At 50.4% G+C, this 23,334-nt stretch overlaps 1 protein-coding gene across 1 annotated transcript in view; it reads right to left on the minus strand.

Annotated features, from left to right (window-relative positions):
- The window catches only part of LOC119104732 (putative histidine-rich protein DDB_G0274557), a 45,129-nt gene extending 27,167 nt beyond the window's left edge, over positions 1-17,962 (minus strand). The window contains exons 1-3 of the mRNA XM_037228449.1: positions 17,891-17,962; positions 16,589-16,801; positions 16,375-16,536 (exon numbers count right to left, since the gene is read on the minus strand). Coding sequence (XP_037084344.1) covers positions 16,375-16,536; positions 16,589-16,801; positions 17,891-17,962 — 447 coding nt within the window. The remainder of the gene's footprint in view (positions 1-16,374; positions 16,537-16,588; positions 16,802-17,890) is intronic.
- Between the last annotated feature and the right edge of the window lie 5,372 nt (positions 17,963-23,334).

The following is a 23,334-nucleotide window of genomic DNA, read 5'->3' on the forward strand; positions in this document are numbered from 1 at the left end:
CTGAGGAGTGGCTGGTATTGCCTGTCCGACGCTGCATGCAAGCCTGATTGTTTGCCCAGTCGGCTGTGATCGGTTCGGAGGCGGCTGGTCGGTACATCGCGGCCGAGTTATATTATATAATTATATATATATATATATATATATATATATATATATATAGTTTGCGGCATGCTTTTTTTACCTCGATTGTATGGCCTGGTTGAGGCGTTAGCGAGAAGTGACTCTGCTTTTGACGTGGCTTGTCGTAGTGCGACGACCTTTGATATATTAAATGCGTGCTGGCAATGGCAAGCTATTCTCAATTCTTGGAAGGAAGGCGGCTGTGCGCGTGAGGTTATTTTTGTCGGCGATAAGAAATGAAAATAAAACGAAGCCGGCTTTGAATCTGCACGACTGGGAGATTGATGTTGCCCGTGCAGGGAACATACATATTCATCCGTCGTATAAATTGTGGGCCAACACAAAGGCCCCGTACGGATACCCAGGGGAAGCATTTGTAGTGTCGGGGGCAGATTTCTCGTATGGTGGTGTGTATTCGCCGGCAAAATTTCAGCGGCAACGTAAATTAGAACTCTTATTAAAGTTCACTGGAAATTCTAATTTACAAACTTCCACGACGATATTTCTGAACGCAGCCTCAGTGTGGCTCGCAACAGGATAAACAGTTTCGTAAGTCTCCGAGTGCCAACAAAGTCTTGAAAAGAAAAAAGTATGCGTGCGAAATGTAAGGCGGTTGAATCACCAGCAGGCACTCTCTTAATGAAAGCGGCGAAAACAACATGGAGCGGGTGACTTCTTTTTAACAACGCTTTTGTTCAAAATCCGCAAAAGGAAATCTGGTCGATCATTTGGTTACCTTGCAGACGCTTGCCTCTAGACGGTCTGTAAGACCACCCACCTCCTTGGACAAGCCACTCGCGAACCTTTCATCTCGCTATCCCAAAGGTCACTTGTGCGCGTTCGTCCCTAGAGTAGTTTGCGGACGGGTTGTGACATTCTGGCCACCTGCTGCGCTGCGCTAAGCTGCGCCACTCTGGCCACCGATGACATGTTGCTGGACTGAGAACGGTGCATATGGAAATAGACATGTTTTATTTAAAACTAGCATTCGCCGCCTCGGTCGTCTGCGGGAACCATGCTGGACTCATAATCCAGCGGCACTGGGTACAAGTGCCAGAGCGCGCGCAATGCTTGGCCCGAATGAAATGGAAAGGTCAGCTGGCAACCGGCCAACGGAGGTCAGCTCAGGTCCGGGGTGGCCATGCCGCAGCATTGTGCGGCAGGTAAAACCCTCCGCATCTCCGTCTGGTGAAAGGTTGGAGGCAAAATCATTCGCCAAACTTTACGGCACGAGTTAGGTGGTAGCTTCAGAGCACACGCAACAAGCAATACTTAACAGGTAGTCTGAACCCAAAGTCACCTATGCAAACCACGGGGAATGAAATTATAAAAGTATACTACTAATCATCAACAAAAAATGGATGACTAGACACCGACGAAATAAGGGCAGTTAAATAGATGACTTCGTTTTTTTATAAGAGCGAACTTTTGGCACGTCGCGTCCGCCCTTTTATGAAGCCCCAGCGACTGCAGGGGTCACATTAGGTCGCAGGGGTTATGGCGCAGCCGAAGCTCGAACCCGTGCTTGAGAGATAGACGACATCTCCAAAGAGCTTGTGCCCGCCATGAACAAAGTAAGGAGGCCGCAAGCTGGAGCGGAGAGTGCATGCTGCATAAAGCAACAGCTGTCTTCCGTGCCTCATCTTGTCGAGATCCGTCCCGCCCGTGTGCCGCCATTTTGCCGTGTGCCGCCATTTTGCCGTGTGCCGCCATTTTGCCGTGTCGGGATCCGTCCCGCCCGTGTCCCGCCCGTGTGCCGCCGCCATCGTCCTCACTCTCGAACGGACGGGGCGCGGTGGAGGTCAGGTCAGGTCAGGACAGCCGGTTGGCGAGTTATTGTTGTGACGGGACAGCACTCTGCAATGTTGATTTCAGTTCAGCAGTTTAGTATTCAGTTCAGTTCAGCTCTTCGAAACACCCCACTAAGTTGGTTGTGCTGTTTCATGTCAAAATATAAGCGACGCAATGCATCTAAGTTTGCTGCCAGTCAGGAGGGCCAAGTAAAAGATTATGCATGAAAACGTCAAGCTTGAAATGAACCATGTGTCATGCAGATGATGTACCGACGATGATGATGGCAGGCTTTCCTCGCATCTTATGGATGACAGCCTGAAAGGCGGCGCAGTGACGATGCTTAAAGAAGATGGCAGGTGATTCCATGGAGGCGCTGCGCGATATGAAAAGGTCTCCTGGGTCGTGGGTCGCTTACACTTTCAGAGACAGGGTCTGGTCCTGTCAGAGCCACGTGCTTAACGCGATGACACAGCCGCGAGACTTACAACCCGGATCTCGACAAGCTCGCCTTCCTGCCGCAACTTGAACTCTGCCACAGTTGGCGAAGAGGATCCCGATGTTTGACCATTAACAGAAACCTAGACCTGAGGGTGAACCACTTCCTCGCACTCAGCCCCTCCCCCCCCCCCCTCATGGAATCGAGGCCCCGGTGTGATGTGTTCGCTCTGCCTGCTCCCCGTGACCAAGACATCTACAGCTGGGGTGCACCACTCCGTCACACTAAGCCCCTCCCCCCATCGAACCGAGAACCGGTGTGATGAGCTCGTTCTGTCTGTCTCCGGCGATCAGGCCTGGTAGTGAGATTCACAGCTCTCTGGATCAGTATCCGGATCAGTATCACAGTGAGACAGATCCACTGTTCTCTGTTGTCCCGAAAGGTGGTACTGGTCGGCACCGCTCCAGACAGAGCGACAGTCCGGAGGTGGGGAGAAAACTGTAACTATGCACTAGAAGTTCCAGAGCATAGGGGTGGAAACATAACCGCTACCGTTACCGTTACCGTTACCGTTAACCGACCGATACCGTTAAGCTCGTCACCGCCGGAGATCAGGCAGGTGGGTCCGCCAGACCAGCATACCCGAACCTTCGCGGCCGTCCTGGACCTTCAGAACCTTCACATACACCTTCGCATATGCGGTGGTGCATGTGAAGGTACGTAATGTCAGGCCAGGTCAGGGCGGCCGGCTGGCGAGTTATTGTTGTCGTCACGGGACAGCACGCCGCAATGCGTGATTCGTGTGTGATCGTGTGCGAGCTGACAGCCGTGTTGAACCGACAGTCGCTGAGGGCTTTGGGGGGGGGGGGAGGGGAATAGACCCAATGACTGAGCCCGGGGCGACGCCGCGAGTCATGGGACGATTAAGTCCGAGGAGCCCGCCACCGCCTGCTTCAGATCGCAGAAATCGCTGGGGAACCATTCCGATCACGCGCCTTGCTACTTTTGCTTGCTCGGGAGGACGCCATGATCAAAGCTGCCAAAAGATTTCCTTAAATCAACCGTCGTCCGCGATGCATGGTGACCTTCGGCTTAGATTCACAAATCACGCTCACGACAACTTTCACGCCCAGCAACAGGGTCCGCTCCCAGCAACAAGCTCCGCTTAGCTGGGTGGACTCCCTGGACATCCAGCTCAAAACCCAGCACGAAAACGACCAGTCAGTTGCCCCTCCGACTCATGCGACCGCACAGCCGTCACTAACACTGTGAATGAGTGGTTGTAGCCTGTTGGATGGTTATAGCGGGTTGTCATTAGCTGGCTTTGGCTATGACTACTTTAAGCCTTCTCATGTATTATTTGCCCTTGCCTATTGCATAACACAATGCCTGCCGGGTATGCACCACCGCTTGGCCTGCTTCTTTATGTTTGTTTCCTCTTTCTAGCTGGAAGTGCCGCGACTTGATTTTATGTTTTCTGGTGTGAACTCACGGTTTATTGCGTCGCTGGGATAGAGGGAAGGGTACTCCTGCTTATCTGTTCTTGGGGTAGCGGTATAGAAAAAAAAATAGTAAGCCCAAAGGTGGGAGAGATCAGGCATTGGATTCGGGGAGCCACGGCTAAATCCGTGGTCAGCGACCCAAAACGGCCGGCCATATTTGTCTTGGTGCTGGCCACTCTTTGCGCGTTGCTGCTAAAACACCGTCATGACGTGTACAGCTTAATGCACGCTTGCCAGCGAACCTGTTTTCTTTTCGGAGGTAAAAACGGATGTCAACTGTTGAAAAAGCATTATCTGTGGGGGTACGTCAAAATGGGATGAGAAATTACAGCGCTGAACACTTGCGTGAAACTTGACGCTTTGTTCAAGCCGGGACGATCTGGCTGGCTATTGATCACAACCATTGCTACAGTACCCATGCGTTCACTATTATTTACACCATAGACTATATAACATAGTATAACTTTTTGACGATTTCCGTTGTAACCCCCGGCTCAGTTTCACGAATCACGCTAATAAAAACTATCATACCAAGCCTGCTCCAAAGGTGGGAGGTGTAAGGCTCTGGGTCTGGAGAGCCACGGTAATATCCATGGTCTGCGACCCAAAACGGCCGGCCATATTCCTTGGCGTTGATTGGCATATGATTCCATTGAGTTCAGTGCACGTTAACTGCAGCTAAGAATATCACTAATGAATCAAGCGCAATGACATGTTCTTTTAAGAACAAGCTACCAACATGGGAATCACACCGGGTAATAGTAACACTAGTTGAACCCGATAGAAGGCTACACTAAGTCCCTTTGAATGGACTTGGCCCACCGGAGTTCTTCGGATATTCCTTTTGGGAATGACTAGCCGACAACTTGTACTGATTTGGGCTTTAATTCCAGAATTCGAACGTACAGAATAATCATGATGAACTGTTCAAGACATGAGCTTAAGACTGCGTCAGCTGTGCCAGTTCGTTTTCAAAGCTGACGTTTTGTTCGAGTTGTCCGTGGGTAGCTGGACTTTTCGGACGTCCGTTTGGTTAATAACCTGCGCAAAAAACGTACCAATTTGAAAACTTACAATGCGCATGAGCGCCACATTGAGACGAAAAGTGGCGCAGCTTTTTCAGCTGACTGCCGGTTGATGTGTTTACATGGCTCTACGGCAGCCCCTTGAGCATCTCCGGAACGGAGGACGCAACATCAGCTGCCTCGACACTGCTCGAATCCAGGCAGGCGGCACTACGCTAGGGACGGGAGTGCTTACTTGGACGCAGGGACGCGTCTCCGCAGTGGGTAAGACACGTTCCGAAGTGCAAACAAGGTCAGAACTTTGAGAGACGTGGCCAATTCACTATCCCTTAGCCCCGCATTTTTGTTTTTCGCCATAGAAGGCTCCTGACAGAAAGTTTACAAAACGGCATGATGCTCTTTGATCAAGCTCCGCTCTCCCCTCCCCCTCCCTTCCCTTCCCTCAAGAACGCCTTGCCTGTGGCCCCGTGCATCACCAAGTTTGTACCCCACCGTGCACCACCAGCACCAGCACCTCCTCCGTTCTCGGCAGACGACCCTCCTCTCCGCAAGGAACATCACGCAACGCTTCTCCTTTGCGTCGTGCGGGCATTGATCAAACCCTCTCCCTTGAGATCATGCGCCAGCGTATCGGATCCATCAGCTAATGCTGCCACCGGCGAGAAGCGTCCACGTGATGACGTCAATGGGGACAACGCCCTGGACGTCCGCCGAGCGCGTGTAGGACGGAGGGAGGGGGAATCAATCCGATTACCTGGCCAATGAGGACAGGTCGGGAACCAAGCTGCAGACCTGGCTTGACGGGCAAGGCTGATTGTGGGGACGCGTTTGTAATGGACAAAGGACTAGATTGGGTAGACAACGAAAGGGGGGGGGGGGAGGGCAGGTGTAGATATGGGGAATGGGCAGGTAGCTAAAGAAAAGGACGGAGAGCAAGAGAAAAACATAAAATACATCACCAAATCGGCAAATACGTGCATAAATGCAAACATACACACACACACACACACACACACACACACACACACACACACACACATACACACACACCACACACACACACACACACACACACACACACACACACACACACACCACACACACACACACACACACACACACACACACACACACACACACACACACACAACACACACACACACACACACACACACACACACACCACACACACACACACACACACGCGCGCGCGCGCACACACACACACACACACACACACACACACACACACACACACGTATATATATATATATATATATATATATATATATATATATATATATATATATATATACAATTGACCGAAGATCAACCATGGTTCCTACCATTAGTTTTGCTCGCGGGTTGCGGGCTGAGCATATCTTAACATCAGCAGAAATCGGATAGTTTGTAGCTTCGGGGTGGGTCGCGTCGATCCCCCCCCCCCCCACCCCTATTAGTTCACGCTATGAAAACAGCGAGTTGTTGAGGGCGAGGATGGAGCTCTCAATTGAATTTCAGGCGTATGAATGGGGTACCCTGCTCACTCGTATAGACGCCAACAGCATTGTAAGCGCCAATATCAAGTGCAGGTGATATTGCCAAAATAGCAAGGCTCAGATGTCAGTGGATGGACAAGATGGCGCATCTTGGCCGTAGCCAATACTTTTAGCCCCAAAACTACACCTGTCAATCTAGCAGTTATCGGCACTAAACCTTCGATTTCGGGCTACCTCAATTTAGCTAAGACTTGGCAGACTAATAACCACTTGGCCCACGCATCTCAAACTATGAAAAGCTAAAAAAAGTTGGGCATACAAAATTTCACGAGATATTGTATGCCCAAACTTTATGTTTTGCAAGGCTTGGCCGTTGGTCTGCGAGTGTACTCTGAACTCAATTAACAATGGTCTGCTCCGATTAGCCTTGAACATTAACCTAAAATGTTTCGGGCAGTCAAACATACCCACCGTACCTTGCAGGTTTTGAAACGCGCAGGCTTCAGCGTTATAAGCCTACCATTTTTTTGGCCAGAGTCGTAAGAGTCCTGAATATCGATGTAGAGCTTGTTATAAGCCGTTACTGGTTTGACAAGCGTCCCAAAACTTGGCTTAGGCTGGGTCAGGCATGCCACAGCGCCCAAGCTCCCCGCGCACTGTCCAGGCCATGCTTCGAATGGGGTAAATCAATTAAAATGCTATTCTCACGGTCGCATGGGAGATTATGGACTTGTATTGCTACAATGTGCATGCTACCACATTTGTTTAAAATGTATTGTAAGAATTCTGTATCGTGTATCGCCCAAAGTGCGTTGTAAGAAGCACCGCCACGGGGTGGGACACGCCAAAGACACAAGTGCTCCGATGCATATATGTGTGTCTCGACGCGGACAGCAGTGTCACCTTGCTTGTCCGCTGCTACGACTTTCTTGGTATTATTGCTGTTTTCTCCGCCCTGCGACATTTTGTAAATATATCATTATCGGGCAGTATGCTGCAAATCTGCATCGTATTTTTATTTTACATCTGCTCTATATCCGGTATATCGCAACATATGCACTAAAATTATTAGTTTTCTCAAGGTTGTTATCTTTCTGCGTATGGCCCTGCATCTCATGCATGGGCAGAATTGTCATTTTTCGGGGGTGGCGTTATTTTTCACCATCCTGAGCACCAAATGCTGATGGTGAGTTAGAAATGTTGCATGTCGATGTCACCCCTCATTATCTAGACAGTTCAAGAGGGTTAAAGGAGTTAATCATGTCGAGGACACTTATTTTGAATTAAACGTCAAACTTAGCAGGCTCACCCACGTAGGTGACCAATGCGGTGACAGAACGTCATGTGGCATTTAACTAAAATGACAGGCAATTGGGACCGACAATATGTCTCGGTGACAGAGCAAACAAGGAAAGGTGTTTGCATGCAGATGTCAAGAGATCTCAAACCCAGCACGCACAGCTTGCACTCCAACACGCAGACCGCTTCGAGAATAGGATGTAAGCTTCCAGGAGAGCTGGATGAAAATCATAAGCCCACGAACAACACTAGCGTCATCCATAAACCGAGTGTCGGTACCGGTGGCGCCACCTAGGTTGGAGTTGCAACGCCTGTGCAAAATGACTTGAAGTTGAAGGCAAGGTCCTGAGCTTTAAGAGCACACCTAGCTTACGAGAGGACGAAGTTTTTCCTGATGCTGGAAGTGTTTTAGTCGTCCATACCCTTTTACCCTGCCTAAAGTCTGTCCCTTAAAAAGACCCGTTCCTATGGGCTTACAACGCTCTGGCTTGCCCAGGCGCCCCGTGGTGACGTCACGGCGGGATTACCAGGTAATCTTTGATGAGCCCCGACCGAAGAAAAAAAGCTTGCAATGTAATGAGAAAGGCGTGTGCCAACTTGTGCAGATCTTCCAAACTCACGGATTCTCTCGCTTTCTAGTGTTTGTAAGGACTCATACCGGGTATTTGTAGCCAAAATAAGAAGTGTTATGAAACCAGCTGTGCGGCGTAGAAAATTATCGCCTGCAATGTTTTAGTGAGCGCCCGGATGGGATCAGTTTGCCCCTAGTGAGCGCCCGGATGGGATCAGTTTGCCCCTAGTGAGCGCCAGGATGGGATCAGTTTGCCCCTAGTGAGCGGCCGGATGGGATCAGATGGAATTTTTTCCCAACGGCGCAGATATGCCAAGTTTTAATTTGTTGTGGACATTGAACAGCGAATCTTGCGGAGGAAAAAAAGATGCGTCTTCCGAGACAATTGGTCTGTAGTAAGTCAAAGTCGGGTTATGGTTGGCAGCATAGCATTTGTTGGGGCAGTTTACAGCTAAGGCAAGATTGGACCTTTATACGAAGTCGTGTAAGTTTGTGATTATTTGTTAGCTACTTATAATAGAAGAAATTGTTATTAAAGTTAACTACATTGGCCTTAGAATTGTGAAGATCAGTGTGAAGGCGAAGGATCTTCTGACCTTCAATTATGAACGACCAAGTAAGGTCAGAACAAAGCAGTTTTCGGGCTGCAAGCTAGATTTATGGATTAGTTTTTGACACTCATTTCTGATTGCTTGATCACAAAGACCTCAACTTTTTGCCCTTGCCCTTTTGCCCTTTTTGCCTCTTGCCCTATTAAACGTTACGTGAAAGCACTGACCTAAAATGACTTGGAGTGAGTGAAATGACCTTTTGTTTGGAAAGGTATCTGGGCTAAAGTTGGCTACGTTTGAACCCGACAGGACTGACAGCTACATGCTGATCATCCGAGACGATATCACACTAAACACAGCATACTCATACGGCCTAACAGCCAAACAATCATCAATCGAACACGGCTCACATTCCATCATTTTAAAATTTCATTACATTGCACACCATCAAATTCCATTACACGACCCTCCATTACTCCAATTGAGCAAACAACGGTCCATACACTCCATTACTCCAACGCTCCATAACACACTACACTCAATCACTCCACCCGACCTACACGAATAGCAAACATTCGGCAATGATTGAGTAAGCACGGTCAATGGCATGGAAGACATCCATCAAATATTCACTAACAGCACACACAGCTCACCGAAGCTGACCTTTGATGGTCATTTAATCAGGACTAAAGTCACAAGCCCCAAACATTTGCGTCTGGTGGTATCTATTGCATTGCACTTTCATCAAGCACGCTGATCTTCAAAGTAATAGAGCCCTCGACCCTCCCTACCCACTATAAGAACGTCTGGCTACACACACCCTCAACAGTGTGTCCACAGTGTACCAGACTCAATGGAAGTCCCTCGAAGCTGGTTGGGGAGAGTGAGGGCATAGTCATTTTCGGTTGTTTCTTTCCAGTCGACGCTAATAGGCCAATGCCATTTTTTTTCAGCAAGTTGGAGGTGGTTTGACCCACCGCCTCCCTAGTTCTCGCGCTTTCCAGCGAACATGTCTCTTTTTCACTATCGTGACTTTAGAAACTAACGAGCTCTTGACAGCAGCACTTAACCTTAAAAGACGAGATCGGGCATCCTGGATAATTGGCAGTGCTTTCTGCAGAATTCACCCTACAGAACACACTCTACAGAACATAGGCATCCGCCGCTTAAGTATTTATGTTGGAGCACGATAAGGTCTCGAGACATCCAGAAGCTAGCAGCGCTCCGCATATTCGCTAGCAATCAACACCAAGTGTCAGCCGACGTTACGCCCCTTCTACATGACGCACGGGCACACGTAACGGAGCGATCGCTACGCATCAAAATGACACTCACCACCACCCCCGAACCGAATCACATCGCACCAAAACCCCGCCCCGCAAAAACGAGAAGATGGGCCTTATCGAGGCCGTATAAAAGAGGTAAAACCGTCTGATGACTTTCGCCTTATCTCCGCTTCACGTTAAAAGGGTGTCACTGATGCCGAGACCTCAACGCGCGGTGCGCCGCTAGGCGCCAGACGAACTGCTGAGTGGCAAGCGGAGCATCGAAGCATTCGTGCAGCTAATGAACAATTTGCTATCTGAACGTGCATATGACCAGCGAGCCGCTTACGGATAATTTCATAATAAATGTGATACCGTGCTATTCAAGCCTATGCGCCACACCATTAGCACGCTCTCGGGTGGGCGTCAAATCGACCCCCGCTGAAGGTTTTCCCAGAATGGTTTTCGCTCGGCGCGGCGTAGCCGCGCCAAATCTTGCCAAATATAATAATAAATATATAAATAATAGGTTAGGTTAGGTATAAATAATAGGTATTTATATAATAAATAATATGAAATAATAAATATAATAATAATTAAATAAACCAAAAACCTGTAGATTATTGAGGCAACAAATCATCTGACGTCAGAAATGATGATGAACATTATAAGGTCGCTGACCCATAGCAGGTCAAAGAAAGGCCATGGTTTCAGCGAAGGCAGGTTTCTAAGGAATCGTTCAATCTGAGCTAACAACCGTAGCGTTAGACGAAGCCAAACATCTCTGAGATAGTGTCTTCGGCAACACAACAATTCATTTGAGCAACACAACAACACAACAATTTCATTGAGCAAAGGACATTGATCTAAGGACTGGCATGAAGTTCAGACCAAGGTCAAAACCATCTTGTTTTTATTACTTTGGCGCTTGCTGTATGGGGTAGTTCCTGGTGATCATTTCCAATTTATTGATGACAGGAACCGCATTATACACCTTCCATATAGCTTTTAAATGTCAGAATAGGTCACTGACCTAGAATGGCCAAGATCAACGTTTTTGTGTAGGAACACTGCATAGCGTAATCTTCGTCGCTTATACAAATGTAAAACTCGAAGTGGTCTTGTATGATTTTGTTCACCATGACCTTCAAAAGATCGAACGAGCTCGCCGACCTTGGATGAGCATGTGACGTTGTGCTTAGAGCAATATCTAGGTTCTAGGGGTCCCTTGGAAACCAACCTGGAATTTGACCTTGTTTGACCTAATTTGAACCGAAGGTCATGACCTAGGAACCTGCAAACCTCACCTAATTGAGTTCACGTGCAGGTGAGCACATCCTGTGAATTTGGTGTCTCCAGCTCTCTTTTTTTCCTGAGATCTCAGGGGGGTCAGGTTGACTCCCTGCCCGGGCGAAGGGTACCTATCCAAGCGGCCACCCGGGCGCGTGTTAAGGTGCAACGGCCTGAGCAGTGAAGACGTACATACGGAGGCCCTTTTCGCCTATGATCGGCAGAAACGTAGGGCTGTCTTCGTACCGACAACGAACAATATTTATGACCAGCGAATCGATTGCGCAAATTAGCGACTGGTTTGATGGTGTACATGGCAACCTTCAGCGGCCAGTCATTACAATGCACTTCTATCTTACGTGACCTCACACGCAGTGGTCACCGCCGCTACCGGTGGCGCGAGTGAGCGGTGAGCGTGGCGAGCCTGTTGCCTGCCGCAGTTTTCTGCGCCTGATTTGCCAAATAATCCGTGCCTCGTTCGTGCCTTCACCGTTCCATACATTCACCGTGCTCGGTCCGTATAAGCCTACATCCCGCCGTGCACGGTCCGTATTCGTCTACATTCCGGCGTGCACGGTCTGCATCAGCCTACATCCCGCCGTGCACGGTCCGTACCAGCCACATTCCGGCGTGCTCGGTCTGCTTGTCTGAAGGGCTGGCCGCGCCTACTTCGCACCTGTGCGCGGCGTCAACAGTGTCCGATCCCTGTCCAGTTCAGTGTCCACTGTCCGGTCCCTGTCTGTCTGCGCAGTCACCGTCAGTGTCGAGCCATCTATGTTACGTTCTTGAGGTGTTTATGCGTGTTGTGATATTTAATGTCAAAGTAGCATGGGGGTATAATTATGGATAGCCAAACTGGGGTGCATAACGCAATATGTATCTATGATAACTCGTTTTAGTCAAAGCAACGTTTGTGTAACGGATGAATCTCTGTGTGTTTTACACGAGTGTCAGTGCGCTTCAATAATAACACTTGCTCCACCGCTGACCAAGGTTTGCTTTGGGCAGCATGTCCAATAAAGAGAGAAAGAGGCACGAAGGGGCAAAGGGGTAAATGGCAACAGAGGGGCCAGGAGCAAAGGGGTCTAAACAACCTGTGCTCAACACGCGTACATGTGTGAGCCGGGTTCACGGCTAGCTGAGCCGGGTGTGCTATGTTTTGGCGTCGGTCGTCACTCACCTCAGCCTTCCACGGTAATATGTGTGCCTCGTATCAAAAGATTGGGTTTCCGTGTTTAATGTAGCTTGCCGGAACACTTTTTCTACTTAATCTATTAAAAACAATTTACGATCGGCGCTCGGCATAGCGTGCTAGCCGGCTCCCGCATAGACACAGGGGCAGCGGAAGTGTTTTTTTTTAGTTGGGGGCTGAGGAGGGGAGAGGGGGCGATAGTCATATTCGTCACTTTTTCCAATTAAGGTCCATGGTATGCATTCTAAACTTTAATAAATTTTACTCACACCCCTCGGTAGTAAACACGCATCTGCGTGGCTGTATTCACTTACACGCCACTTGGGTTTTTAACGGCGTTGCTAAATGTAAGCTCACAGAGCACATGTTCATCATTGCACTTTAATTCCACCTGAACAGTTTGCGGATATACGCACCTAGCATTCGTAATGTTACTTGTCTTGGTGAGGATGGTAGTCAAATATTCATCGAATGGACCTCAGATGTTCATTCGTTCAGCGGATTGTCTTCAACAATCCGCGCGTATGCACCTTTTTTGCTATTTACGCTGATTGCATTTTTAACCGCTGAGCATTCAGCATTTGCAATTAGCATATCATCATAATCCCCATTAGTTATACGCATTCGGTTCCCTGCAGCCATACGCATTCGGTTCCTGCAGCAATACGCATTCGGTTCCTACAGCCATACGCATTCGGTTCCCTGCAGCCATACGCATTCGGTTCCTACAGCCATACGCATTCGGTTCCTGCAGCCATACGCATTTCGGTTCCTACAGCCATACGCATTCGGTTCCTGCAGCACATTACGCATTCGTTCCTGCAGCCATACGCATTCGGTTCCTGCAGCCATACGCATTCGGTTCCTGCAGCCATACGCATTCGGTTCCTGCAGCCATACGTATTCGGTTCCATGTAGCCATTCCCAACAGTTTGTTTATTGTTGTTACAAAGGCAGTCCGATATCCTGACGGCCCATCTCTGCAGCATTTTTGGCGTAAGTTTTTTTTTAATTCCATGCCGTTTTCATTGTAGTGGCTGGCTGCATGCGCACACCATCACAGTTGGAATTAAATTATCCGCGACTGGCTCGCGGGTCCACAAACCTACTGCAAGCAGTTTGCTCATTATCCATACGAATAGAGCCCGATGTTCCTGTTGTACTATCTCGTATAAGTTCCGTGTGTACATTTACACTTCCCATGCTTTTGCATGGCACCTGATGATAGTATTTCATTACCAAGTATTTCACATATCTATACCAAAGCACATTATCATATGTGTCATTACATTCTACGTAACCGCCTCGACGGTGATATACACCTCCCGCTAAAAGCTTGTTCATCATCCGTGCGAGGGTCTACGACGCTCAGGCTGTCCGCCGGCGTCGCGTCCCACGGGTAGCGATTGCGTGACATTGAAGTCGCGACACCAATGACGCCACCCCTCCCCCCCCCTCTCCCGTTCAAAGGCTTGTGAAAACCCGACGTATGGCAAAGCCTATGCACAGCACCCCAGGAACTATCCCCGCTGGAGGTGACATCTCACCAGTCTTCCCGCTGTTTCAGCCGGGGATACACTGGTGATGCTGCGCGCTGCGGGTCCAACGTAACACAGCTTCGGATGATGTGATGGATGATGGATGATTTTTGGACGATGTGCTGATGATCGCGTGTGATCATAAAACAACATGAACCGCTGGGTACTGTCACTTGCAACCAGCGTTTGCTCCATAACACTGTTTCGCCATTGGTACATTGAAGGTCGCAACTCGGCATAAAATTTTGAATTATAATACCGACAAAGAATGAGCTGAAAGCCTTTCTTACTTAGACCAATGTATATGATATACTTAGCTGTAAATAGAAGATTCCAGTCTCAATGCCCATCTTTAAAAATTGTAATCCATAAACACTCATCTCTTGTATTTGGGGACATCAACGTGAATATAAAGAACACTGTATTGTGAACTATTTTCTGTCTATCACAAGACCAGAACTCCAATTCTGCGTGAAAGACCACGACCAATTCCAAATTTTTATAAGTTCAATGTAGCTCAAGAAAATAATGGTTATCTCAGAGGGTAACTATTTAGAATGTTGCACCGGGACAGCAGATCGAAACGTTTCTTTAAACGCCATCCAATCAAATTCTTCGAGTTCTTACTCTTCTAACTCTTCAAACTTTTCTCTTCCAACCGAACGATTCCCCTAAAGACTTCCAGCACACCCGGACCGCTGAGAGGCGTCTGAGTGGCGCTATCGGGCAGGGTGTCCGCAGTTGGCAGCCGACTTCAGCTGCCAGATCGCACGGGTGATCCGTGTGCCGCGGGTTCACTGGCCCCGACGGGAACTAGACACGTTGCATTGTGAGAGGTGGAGAGGGGGGGGGGGGGGGGGGGCGCTTGGATCTCAGCGTTTCGCTGTGGTGGCACTTCACGCATCATAACATGACAGCGTGGATCATGTTCGTGATGGGATGTAAGCTATAGCAAGGAGCAGACCGCGACTTTGATCGGAAGTCCGGAAAGATGCCCTCCTCAAGTCCTGTTCAGAATTGTACTGGCCATTCGACGGTGCTACATTTTTTTTCTAGCTCTGTTCAGTTCTGAGACGGCGGGGGGGGGGGGGATAGCTGCACACCTGCCACCAGCTCTTGCTTGCGCGAAGCGCTGTCGGGTGGGAGCAAAAGTGTTTTATAATTTATAGTGGGATCTCTGGAAAAGAGGCGCATTACGAAAACGTAAGACTGGGACGGATGGCAGGCGGGGCGAGGAGAGGATGAAATATCTCGCAAAACGGGTGGATGAAGGCGAGAAACCCTTACCCTTGAATAAGGGTAAGGGTATCCTGAGTGTCATATGCTCACAGCACTGAGAGTCGGATCAAAGGCGATCAACTCAACCTCCAACATCCTTGCGTGCACGACCCAGGGGCTTAAAGTCTGCCCAACCGGACGTCTTGGCCACCGCGACCGAAACTGCCGGCTTGGTACGCGGTGGTCGAGTGTACTGCCTTGGCCCGACGTGCCATAGCGTACCGTGCTGAGCTAACATTAACTGCGTCTGAGTGCCAACACATTGTTGAACGTTGCTGAGGCACCAGTGCGTCGCTCGTGTGTTGGTGCATTTCTGACTGTTGGGTTGTTGATGGAGCGTTGGTGTATCTCTGACTATTGGCCTGTCGCTGGAGTGTTGATGTGTCTCTCTGACTGTTCCCCTGTCGCTGGAGTCTTGGTTCATCGCCGGATGTTCGTCTTTGTCAGTAAAACAATTTGCCTCTGGGATGTTGACGTGTCGATGTGTCTTGTAAATGTTGATGTGATGTTTGTGATGATGCGTTGATGAGTTAACAATGGGACCAGCGCACGTGACGCACAACAATGTGACCTGTTACTGTCCCCGCTGGTATGTCTGCACTGTGCTGTGGTGTCGGCCCCTCGCTGAGGTGTTCGTACAATGGAGTATGTCGGCGCGCCTCTTGACCCTGTTTCAGGGCGTTGCGCGTGGCTAGGGTATTGGTGCGTCTTTCGGTGCCGGCCCGCCTCCGTGTGTCGGTGCTTCTCTGGGTGCCGGCCCGCCTCCGGGTGTCGGTGCTTCTCTGGGTGTCGGTGCACCTCCGAGTGTCGGTGCTTCTTTGGGTGCCAGCACGCCTCCGAGTGTCGGTGCTTCTTTGGGTGCCGGCACGCCTCCGTGTGTCGGTGCTTCTCTGGGTGCCAGCGCGCCTCCGTGTGTCGGTGCTTCTCTGGGTGCCGGTGCGTCTCCGAGTGTCGGCGCTTCTCTGGGTGCTGGTGCGTCTCCGAGCGTCGGCGCTTCTCTGGGTCCCCGCACACCCCCGAGTGTCGGTGCTTCTCTGGGTGCCGGCGCGCCTCCGAGTGTCGGCGCTTCTCTGGGTGCCGGCGCGCCTCCGAGTGTCGGCGCTTCTCTGGGTGCCGGTGCGCCTCCGAGTGTCGGTGCTTCTCTGGGTGCCGGTGCGTCTCCGAGTGTCGGCGCTTCTCTGGGTGTCCGCACACTTCCGAGTGTCGGCGCTTCTCTGGGTGCCCGCACAACCTCCGAGTGTCGGTGCTTCTCTGAGTGCCGGTGCGTCTCCGAGTGTCGGCGCTTCTCTGGGTGCCCGCACACCTCCGAGTGTCGGCGCTTCTCTGGGTGCCCGCACACCTCCGAGTGTCGGTGCTTCTCTGGGTGCCCGTGCGCCTCCGAGTGTCGGTGCTTCTCTGGGTGCCGGCGCGCCTCCGGGCGTCGGCGCTTCTCTGGGCTTTGCTGCGTCGGCGGGTTTCAGCGCCTTTCCGAGTGTGGGTGCGCCCTTGGGTGTCGAACCTTGGTCGGACGGTCGTCGCCGGCGCTGTTGAGGCCGGAGACCGGTCACGGGAGCGGCGGTGGCGGGGCGTCCTATCGACCCGGGCCAGCCGAGCAGTCGGCGGCCAGCAGACGACGGACAGTCAGCTGGCCGGACATGCGGGAGAGGGACAGCTGTCCGACGCAGACAGGAAGAAAACAGCCGTCCAGACAGCTCGGAGAACCACAGCTGTACAAACGGATAGAAGCGTAGAAGTTTTTTTAAGAAATAGGAATTGGACAGGTGTGTAAGCAAACGGGAAAAAGGCAGTTTGCCAGACAGCCAGAATATCAAGCTCAGTCTAAAAAAGCATAAGAAGGGCAGCTATCCAGGTGGACAAATGAGGGGCGGCTGGCCTACACAGAAGAGAGGAATAGCTGTTCGTACGGACAGGAGATGAATGACTAGCTGGGCAGACAGCTTAAAGGAATAGCTGTTCGGACAGGCAGGAGAGTAATAGCTGTTCATACCGACAGGAAGAGGGACGGTTGCTCTGACAAACATGAGGGATCCCGTTCGACCAGACAGGACAGTAACACCTGTCTGATGAGACAGGCAGTCGCCAGCTATCGAGTACAACAAGCCGACCTCAGTAGCTTCCCTGCCGTCCCTATGTTTCTCGCCTCTCCCGGCGCCAGCACCGGACCTCGTCTTGTTCGTGACGCCGCGATCACATGATCGCTCACGCACGGGGCAGAGGTAACACCAGTCGCGCTCCTCTCTCGTGCAGTCAACAAGTGTCCGCGGTGATGTGGTTGAGGAGAAAGTGAAAGGCAATGCGGGTACAAATAATGAGTATGATAGAATAGGTGGGATACCGAGTGTATATATGAATATTATGTGAGTATAATAGATGGATTTCCACAATGAATGAGCTACTAGAGATGCTGGGGGCACACTGCATCCACGCTCTGCTTTCAATTCGGTCCCCGGGGCAAAGAGATGTCGCCCGCTTCAGAACGGGCGTCCTTTCTCCTCAGGAATCGCCGCACGAACGCCCCATGATCGCCTACCTTGGCAGCCCAGTCCAGGCCTCCCTGCGCTCGTCCAAAAAGCGAGGACGCCGGCTGAGCCTCCGTCATCATTTTGAGGCTTGAAACGTCGCCGGCCGGCCGAGCTGCGTCCCTCCTGTTATTGGATGTGGCCTTGATTTGAGATGTGGTGTCCCCTTCCGACCATTCTTGAGGCATTCGCTTTGCTTTATTGTGCTCTACATCACCGAGATGGTCATTGCGAGGCTTCATATCCGAATTTTCCACCGAGGTGGGCGGAAGGCCCACCTTTTGTGACGACCACCGGGCTGCGGTGGAACGAGGCGAGGTTTCCCAACATATTGGGGAATCCCTGCGGGGTTGTCATCACATTTCGACATGCTGCGGACATTTCAACACACGGAAAAAGTTGCAGCATGGCCATATTGCCAGCCTTATCCCGGGTACGGGGCAGTTACTGCGTCAGCTTCGCTTGCTCCCAACCTCTCGCAACGCGATGGGTAAAAGAGCACAAAGGATGGGTAGGGACGCAAACTCCTTGCACGCATCAGGTATGCCTATGCGCGCAGTGTACACTTGTCCTTGGTCTTTGCCAGAGGATGATCACCTCTTCGTTGTCCCGTGCTAGTTATCTCCGCGCACTCTTAGCCGGTGAGAAAAAGGCTGAGAAAGGTGAGAGAACGAGCTCAACCGTTGAGGACCGAAAACGGCTGAACGCAAGTCCTCATGTTGTAAGCATATGCACTCGCGTGTAAAGCTTGCCAAAGCTTGCTTACCTACTCATGGCCAAATCTATGAGGCAAAACTGATATCACGCGCCCGAATGGCCGGTTGGGCACCCTTCGCTCGGTTGGGTGGTCAGTTTGACCCCCTGAGATCTCTAACAGAGCTAGAGAGAACAAATTCACAGGTTGTTGGCGCGCACGCGTGATACAAGTCGTCGTAGCAACTGGCAATGCTGTGCTGGGCGCAAAAGAACCCCGACGGCGGCGCACCCTGAAACGCCAATTATCGTAATCATCGTAGATTGAGAAACTGGGAATTCTGCATGGACGCATTAACGGTGTAGTGTTACGAAGAAAAACTTGATAAAATACAATCGATAAAGGTATGAGCACATTTGGGCAATCTCTCAAGCCGATTTCTGCGGAGAAACCAATGTCACTTACTGGTATCACAACTGAAACACACGAGCTCACAGCCAGGTACCATGCTCCGTTTAAGGCCATCTGTGACGCAGTATGGTGGGTATCAACGACGCGTGCGCGTCAATGTTCAAAGGCGACTGAGATTGTATCCGAGACGCTCTCTGATTGAGTCAGGGTCGTGTCCCGATCGTATCCGGGACGTTTTCTGATTGAGTCAGTGTCGTGTCCCGATCGTATCCGGGACGTTTTCTGACTGAGTCAGGGTCATGTCCCGATCGCATCCGGGACGTTCTCCGATTGAGTCAGAGTCGTGTCTCAATCTTATTCGGGATATTTTGTGATTGAGTCAAGGTTGTGCCCCGATGTTATCCGGGACATTCTCTGATTGAGTCAGAGTTGTGTCCCGATCTTGTCCGGGATATTTTCTGCTTGAGTCAAGGTTGTGCCCCGATCTTATCCGGGATGTTCTCTGACTAAGTCAGAGTCGTGTCCCGATCATATCCGGGACGTTCTCTGATTGATTCAGGGTCGTGTCTCGATCGACCCTAGTCAGGAGCGTGCCCTGGTCGAGTCGGAGACGAGCTTTTGAGGCCACTGTTATTACATTGGACGTGATTGGGAGCCGGCCCGGGCGTCACGGGGTTTCTGGTAACGGTCCGATGTCGCTATCGGGAGTATCGGCCGCGCACCGCTGAGGCGTTGGACCAGCCCTCATCTTGAACATGTTTTCCTGTCTTTGGAGGCCTGAGGCCTGCTCACCTTTCGTGAGCCCTAGAGCATGACGCATCGTTTGCCAACCTTTTCTCAGCATGGCAAGTATGGTGACGCTGTATGCGCTGTTTCAATTGTCTCGGTGATTAAAAGACGAGGTTGTCCTCAGACCTGATCAGATTAGAACCGAGGTGAAATGTCGTACCGAGGTTTGTGTTATCAACGGTGCAAATCTGTCGGTAATGTTAACAGGTTGTCCGGGTGAAGAACGGTCTGCTTGCTGTCGCACCGGCTGTCACGGATGACCCACCACCGGACAATCCTCACTGCAAATGACCCACCACCGGACAATTTCCATCGTAGATGACCGACCACCGGATAGCCCTCATAGCCAATGGCCCACCACCGAAAAATCCCCATCGCCTATGACCCATAACTGGAAAATCCCCATTGCTGATGACTCATCACTGGAGAATTCCCACTGTTCTTGACCCATCACCGGACGATTCCCATTGCACCACCAAGCAACCAGCACCATCCATCATCATCCCACCACCAAGCAATTCCCATCGCCAATGGCTCACCAGCAGACGACCCCCCATCACCAACCCACCCCCGGACAATTCTCATCACCTCGCGCACATGCCCGGGCGCTTCGCGGCCACGCGCGAACGAACATCGACAGGTCACTTCCCGACAGCGAGCACAGTTCCGAATATCCCCTCTCCATAGAATAGGCCAGCCGTGACCCGGATAACCTTCAGCCCCCGCTGGCGACCGGCGTGTCGTTACCGAGGGGGCTACCTGACACCGCATTGACGAGAACGGCCAGCTCAATGGCCATCGCTGGACCCCGCCGACATGTTGAGCGTCGCAAGCCGGCGCCGCCGGCCTGTCGATTTTTACAAGCCGGCACCGCCGACATGTCGAGCGTCGCAAGCTGGCGCTGCCGACATGCCGATTTTTGCAGGCCGGCACTGCCGACATGTCGAGCGTGGCAAGCTGGTGCCGCCGACATGTCGAGCGTCGCGCGCCGGCGCCGGAGGCTATCACGACATGGATCCCGGCCCAAGGAAGGAATCGTATGAACTGTTCTGCGCTGAGGCGGTCAACACCGGCATTTCGCTGTCTGGATGTCCCGCGAGGGAGACCAAGAAACAATGCCTGCAGTTTCAGTGTATTGAATAGATGATTGCCATCTATTGGTAAGTGGATTTGTGTGTTGGCACCAGAACTTATTCTACCAACATACTTCAAAACATACATGCAGCATAACAACAAAAGGCTCACGTCTTACTACCACCTACACGTGCAACTGTGTGCTGCCACGTGAGGAGACTATGCCAGCCCTGCCAGATGGCAACTGCAGGGTCGCACAAGTGCGCGGCTCGCCATGCAACCACCGTCGTGCACCCCAAAGGTCAAGAAATGCATGGTGCCGAACGTTTATTGAATGCAAGCGTGAATGCAAAGACTCCAGTGGCGGCGATGCCCCCGAGAAGGAACATCAGTGAGTAGCCGTAGCTGTCCAGCAGAAGATTAGTCAGCAGGTCGGGTAGGGGTGAGGCCAGTGCTCCGACCAGGTAGATGACGCCGTAAATTTGACCTACGCTCTCCTGGCCGAATGTGTCTGCTGTGGCAGTTACAACGACTGACATTGTTCCCGAAAAGCGAAACGATATGCCCCAAACCCAGGTGAGGTACTTGACCTCACCACCCCGTGGTATAGCCTGTAGAGTATACATAAGGGCGCAGAACAAACCTGTCAGCAAAAGCATGACTAGCTTGTAGCTGAATGCGTCACACAGGGATCCCCACGTTATGCTACCCAGCATTTTGCAGATGAAGGAACCCGAACCAATAAGCTCGAGGAAGCGATCGTCTTTGGTGAACGTTTGGCCAAATGCCTTCCACAGGGATGTCGAAGGCAAATTTGTTTAAAGCATATGCCAGGAGCAGCTGATACAGCGCCATATCTTTCAGCACTTCTCTTAGTGCAGAGAATGAACCGTCCTTTTCAAGATTTTCCTCGCTGGCCACGTCGTCTGGCTTCTGTTCAGTCAAATCTACCTCGTGGAGGTTGTTGATTTGTTCGCTGATCCTGAGACGCATTCAAATGGCCACTGGCGCCATTGCCAGGGTGGTCCGAGTGTGTTCAATGTCTTCAGTCCAGTGCCTTGGTTAAAGCCGGATGGAAGGCAGCTTGAGGCGGCTGAAGCACGACATGCCAGGAATCACATGCCTATGTATTACATATACCCCGAAATAGGTGAAAACTGATAATGCCCAGTTGTGCTTGCCTTTCACTGCCGGCCCGAGTGCGAGAGTTGTTTTCTTACACTCTCGTTCCACAACAGTTACGTGTTTACAGTCGCTTCCACCTTCGTGACTGACCTTGCACGAAAGCTCTGGGACTGGAATAGATAAAGCCCTGTAGTTTTGTGCTTCTTTTATTTTGCCAGATGCCAGATGTTGTCTCCTTGACTTTCTAATGAAACCCGGTGGACGCAAAATCGTATTGGTCAACACTTCTCAAGGGAGCTTCGGTCGGATCACGACAGCAGCATGCCCGGCAACTGAACATACAGGCAAAGCCTCAACGCAGAGGACTTCGGGCTATAAAGGGACGATCTTAAATGCCCCAACCTGGTCGAAAAGTGTGATTTATATATATATATAATATATATATAAATATATATATATATATATATATATATATATAATATATATATATATATATATAAGAGAGAGAGAGAGAATAGAGAGAGAGAGAGAGAGAGAGAGAGACATATATATATATATATATATAATATAATATATATATATATATTATATATATATTATATATTGTATATATATATATATATATATATATATATATATATATATATATATATATATATATGTGTGTGGGTGTGTTGTGTGTGTGTGGTGTGTGTGTGTGTGTGTGTGTGTGGTGTGTGTGTGTGTGTGTGTGTGTGGTGTGTTGTTGTGGGTGTGTGTGTGTGTGTTGTGGGTGTGGTGTGTGTGTGTGTGGTGTGTGTGGTGTGTGGGTGTGTGTGAAAACACTTAAAACTACGGGCGGCCAGTAGGCACGTAATGCACGTCTCCGCCACAACAGATCGCAACCCCAACGAAGCACCAACACGTGTCACATAAAACGTCAGACATGTAGCGCGCCGAATGGCGATGAGCAAAAGAACGGCTCCAGGAGACAAGCGGTAAAGGTTAAATTCCCTTCGAAACTTGAGCATGACAGACCCTTACAGAAATTGACTCCGTTTCGCCGGTTGATACCTTCCGGCCACCAGTGGCTGTCTTCTTACTGATAGAAAAACCAGCACTAAACTCAAAGTAATCATGTATGATGCCATTGTTGCCGTCCATAACTCCACAGCAAAAGCGTTTTATCGTTGAAAAAATTAAAAACTGACTTTAACAAGAAAATAGTTGCAGTCTGTGCGGGTGGCTGCTCGGCAGTTTAGTCCTCATATTTTCTGTCCCCCACCCTGGTAGTCAGTAAGCAGCTTTTCACCTCTGTGCATGGAGGTCATGCACAGAGGTGAATAGAGGCGAACAGAGGTCACCAATTTTTACACAAGTATC

This window comes from Pollicipes pollicipes, unplaced genomic scaffold, assembly GCF_011947565.3.
Source record: "Pollicipes pollicipes isolate AB1234 unplaced genomic scaffold, Ppol_2.1 Scaffold_6052;HRSCAF=7182_pilon_pilon_pilon, whole genome shotgun sequence".
In the NCBI taxonomy this organism is placed as follows: domain Eukaryota; kingdom Metazoa; phylum Arthropoda; class Thecostraca; order Pollicipedomorpha; family Pollicipedidae; genus Pollicipes; species Pollicipes pollicipes.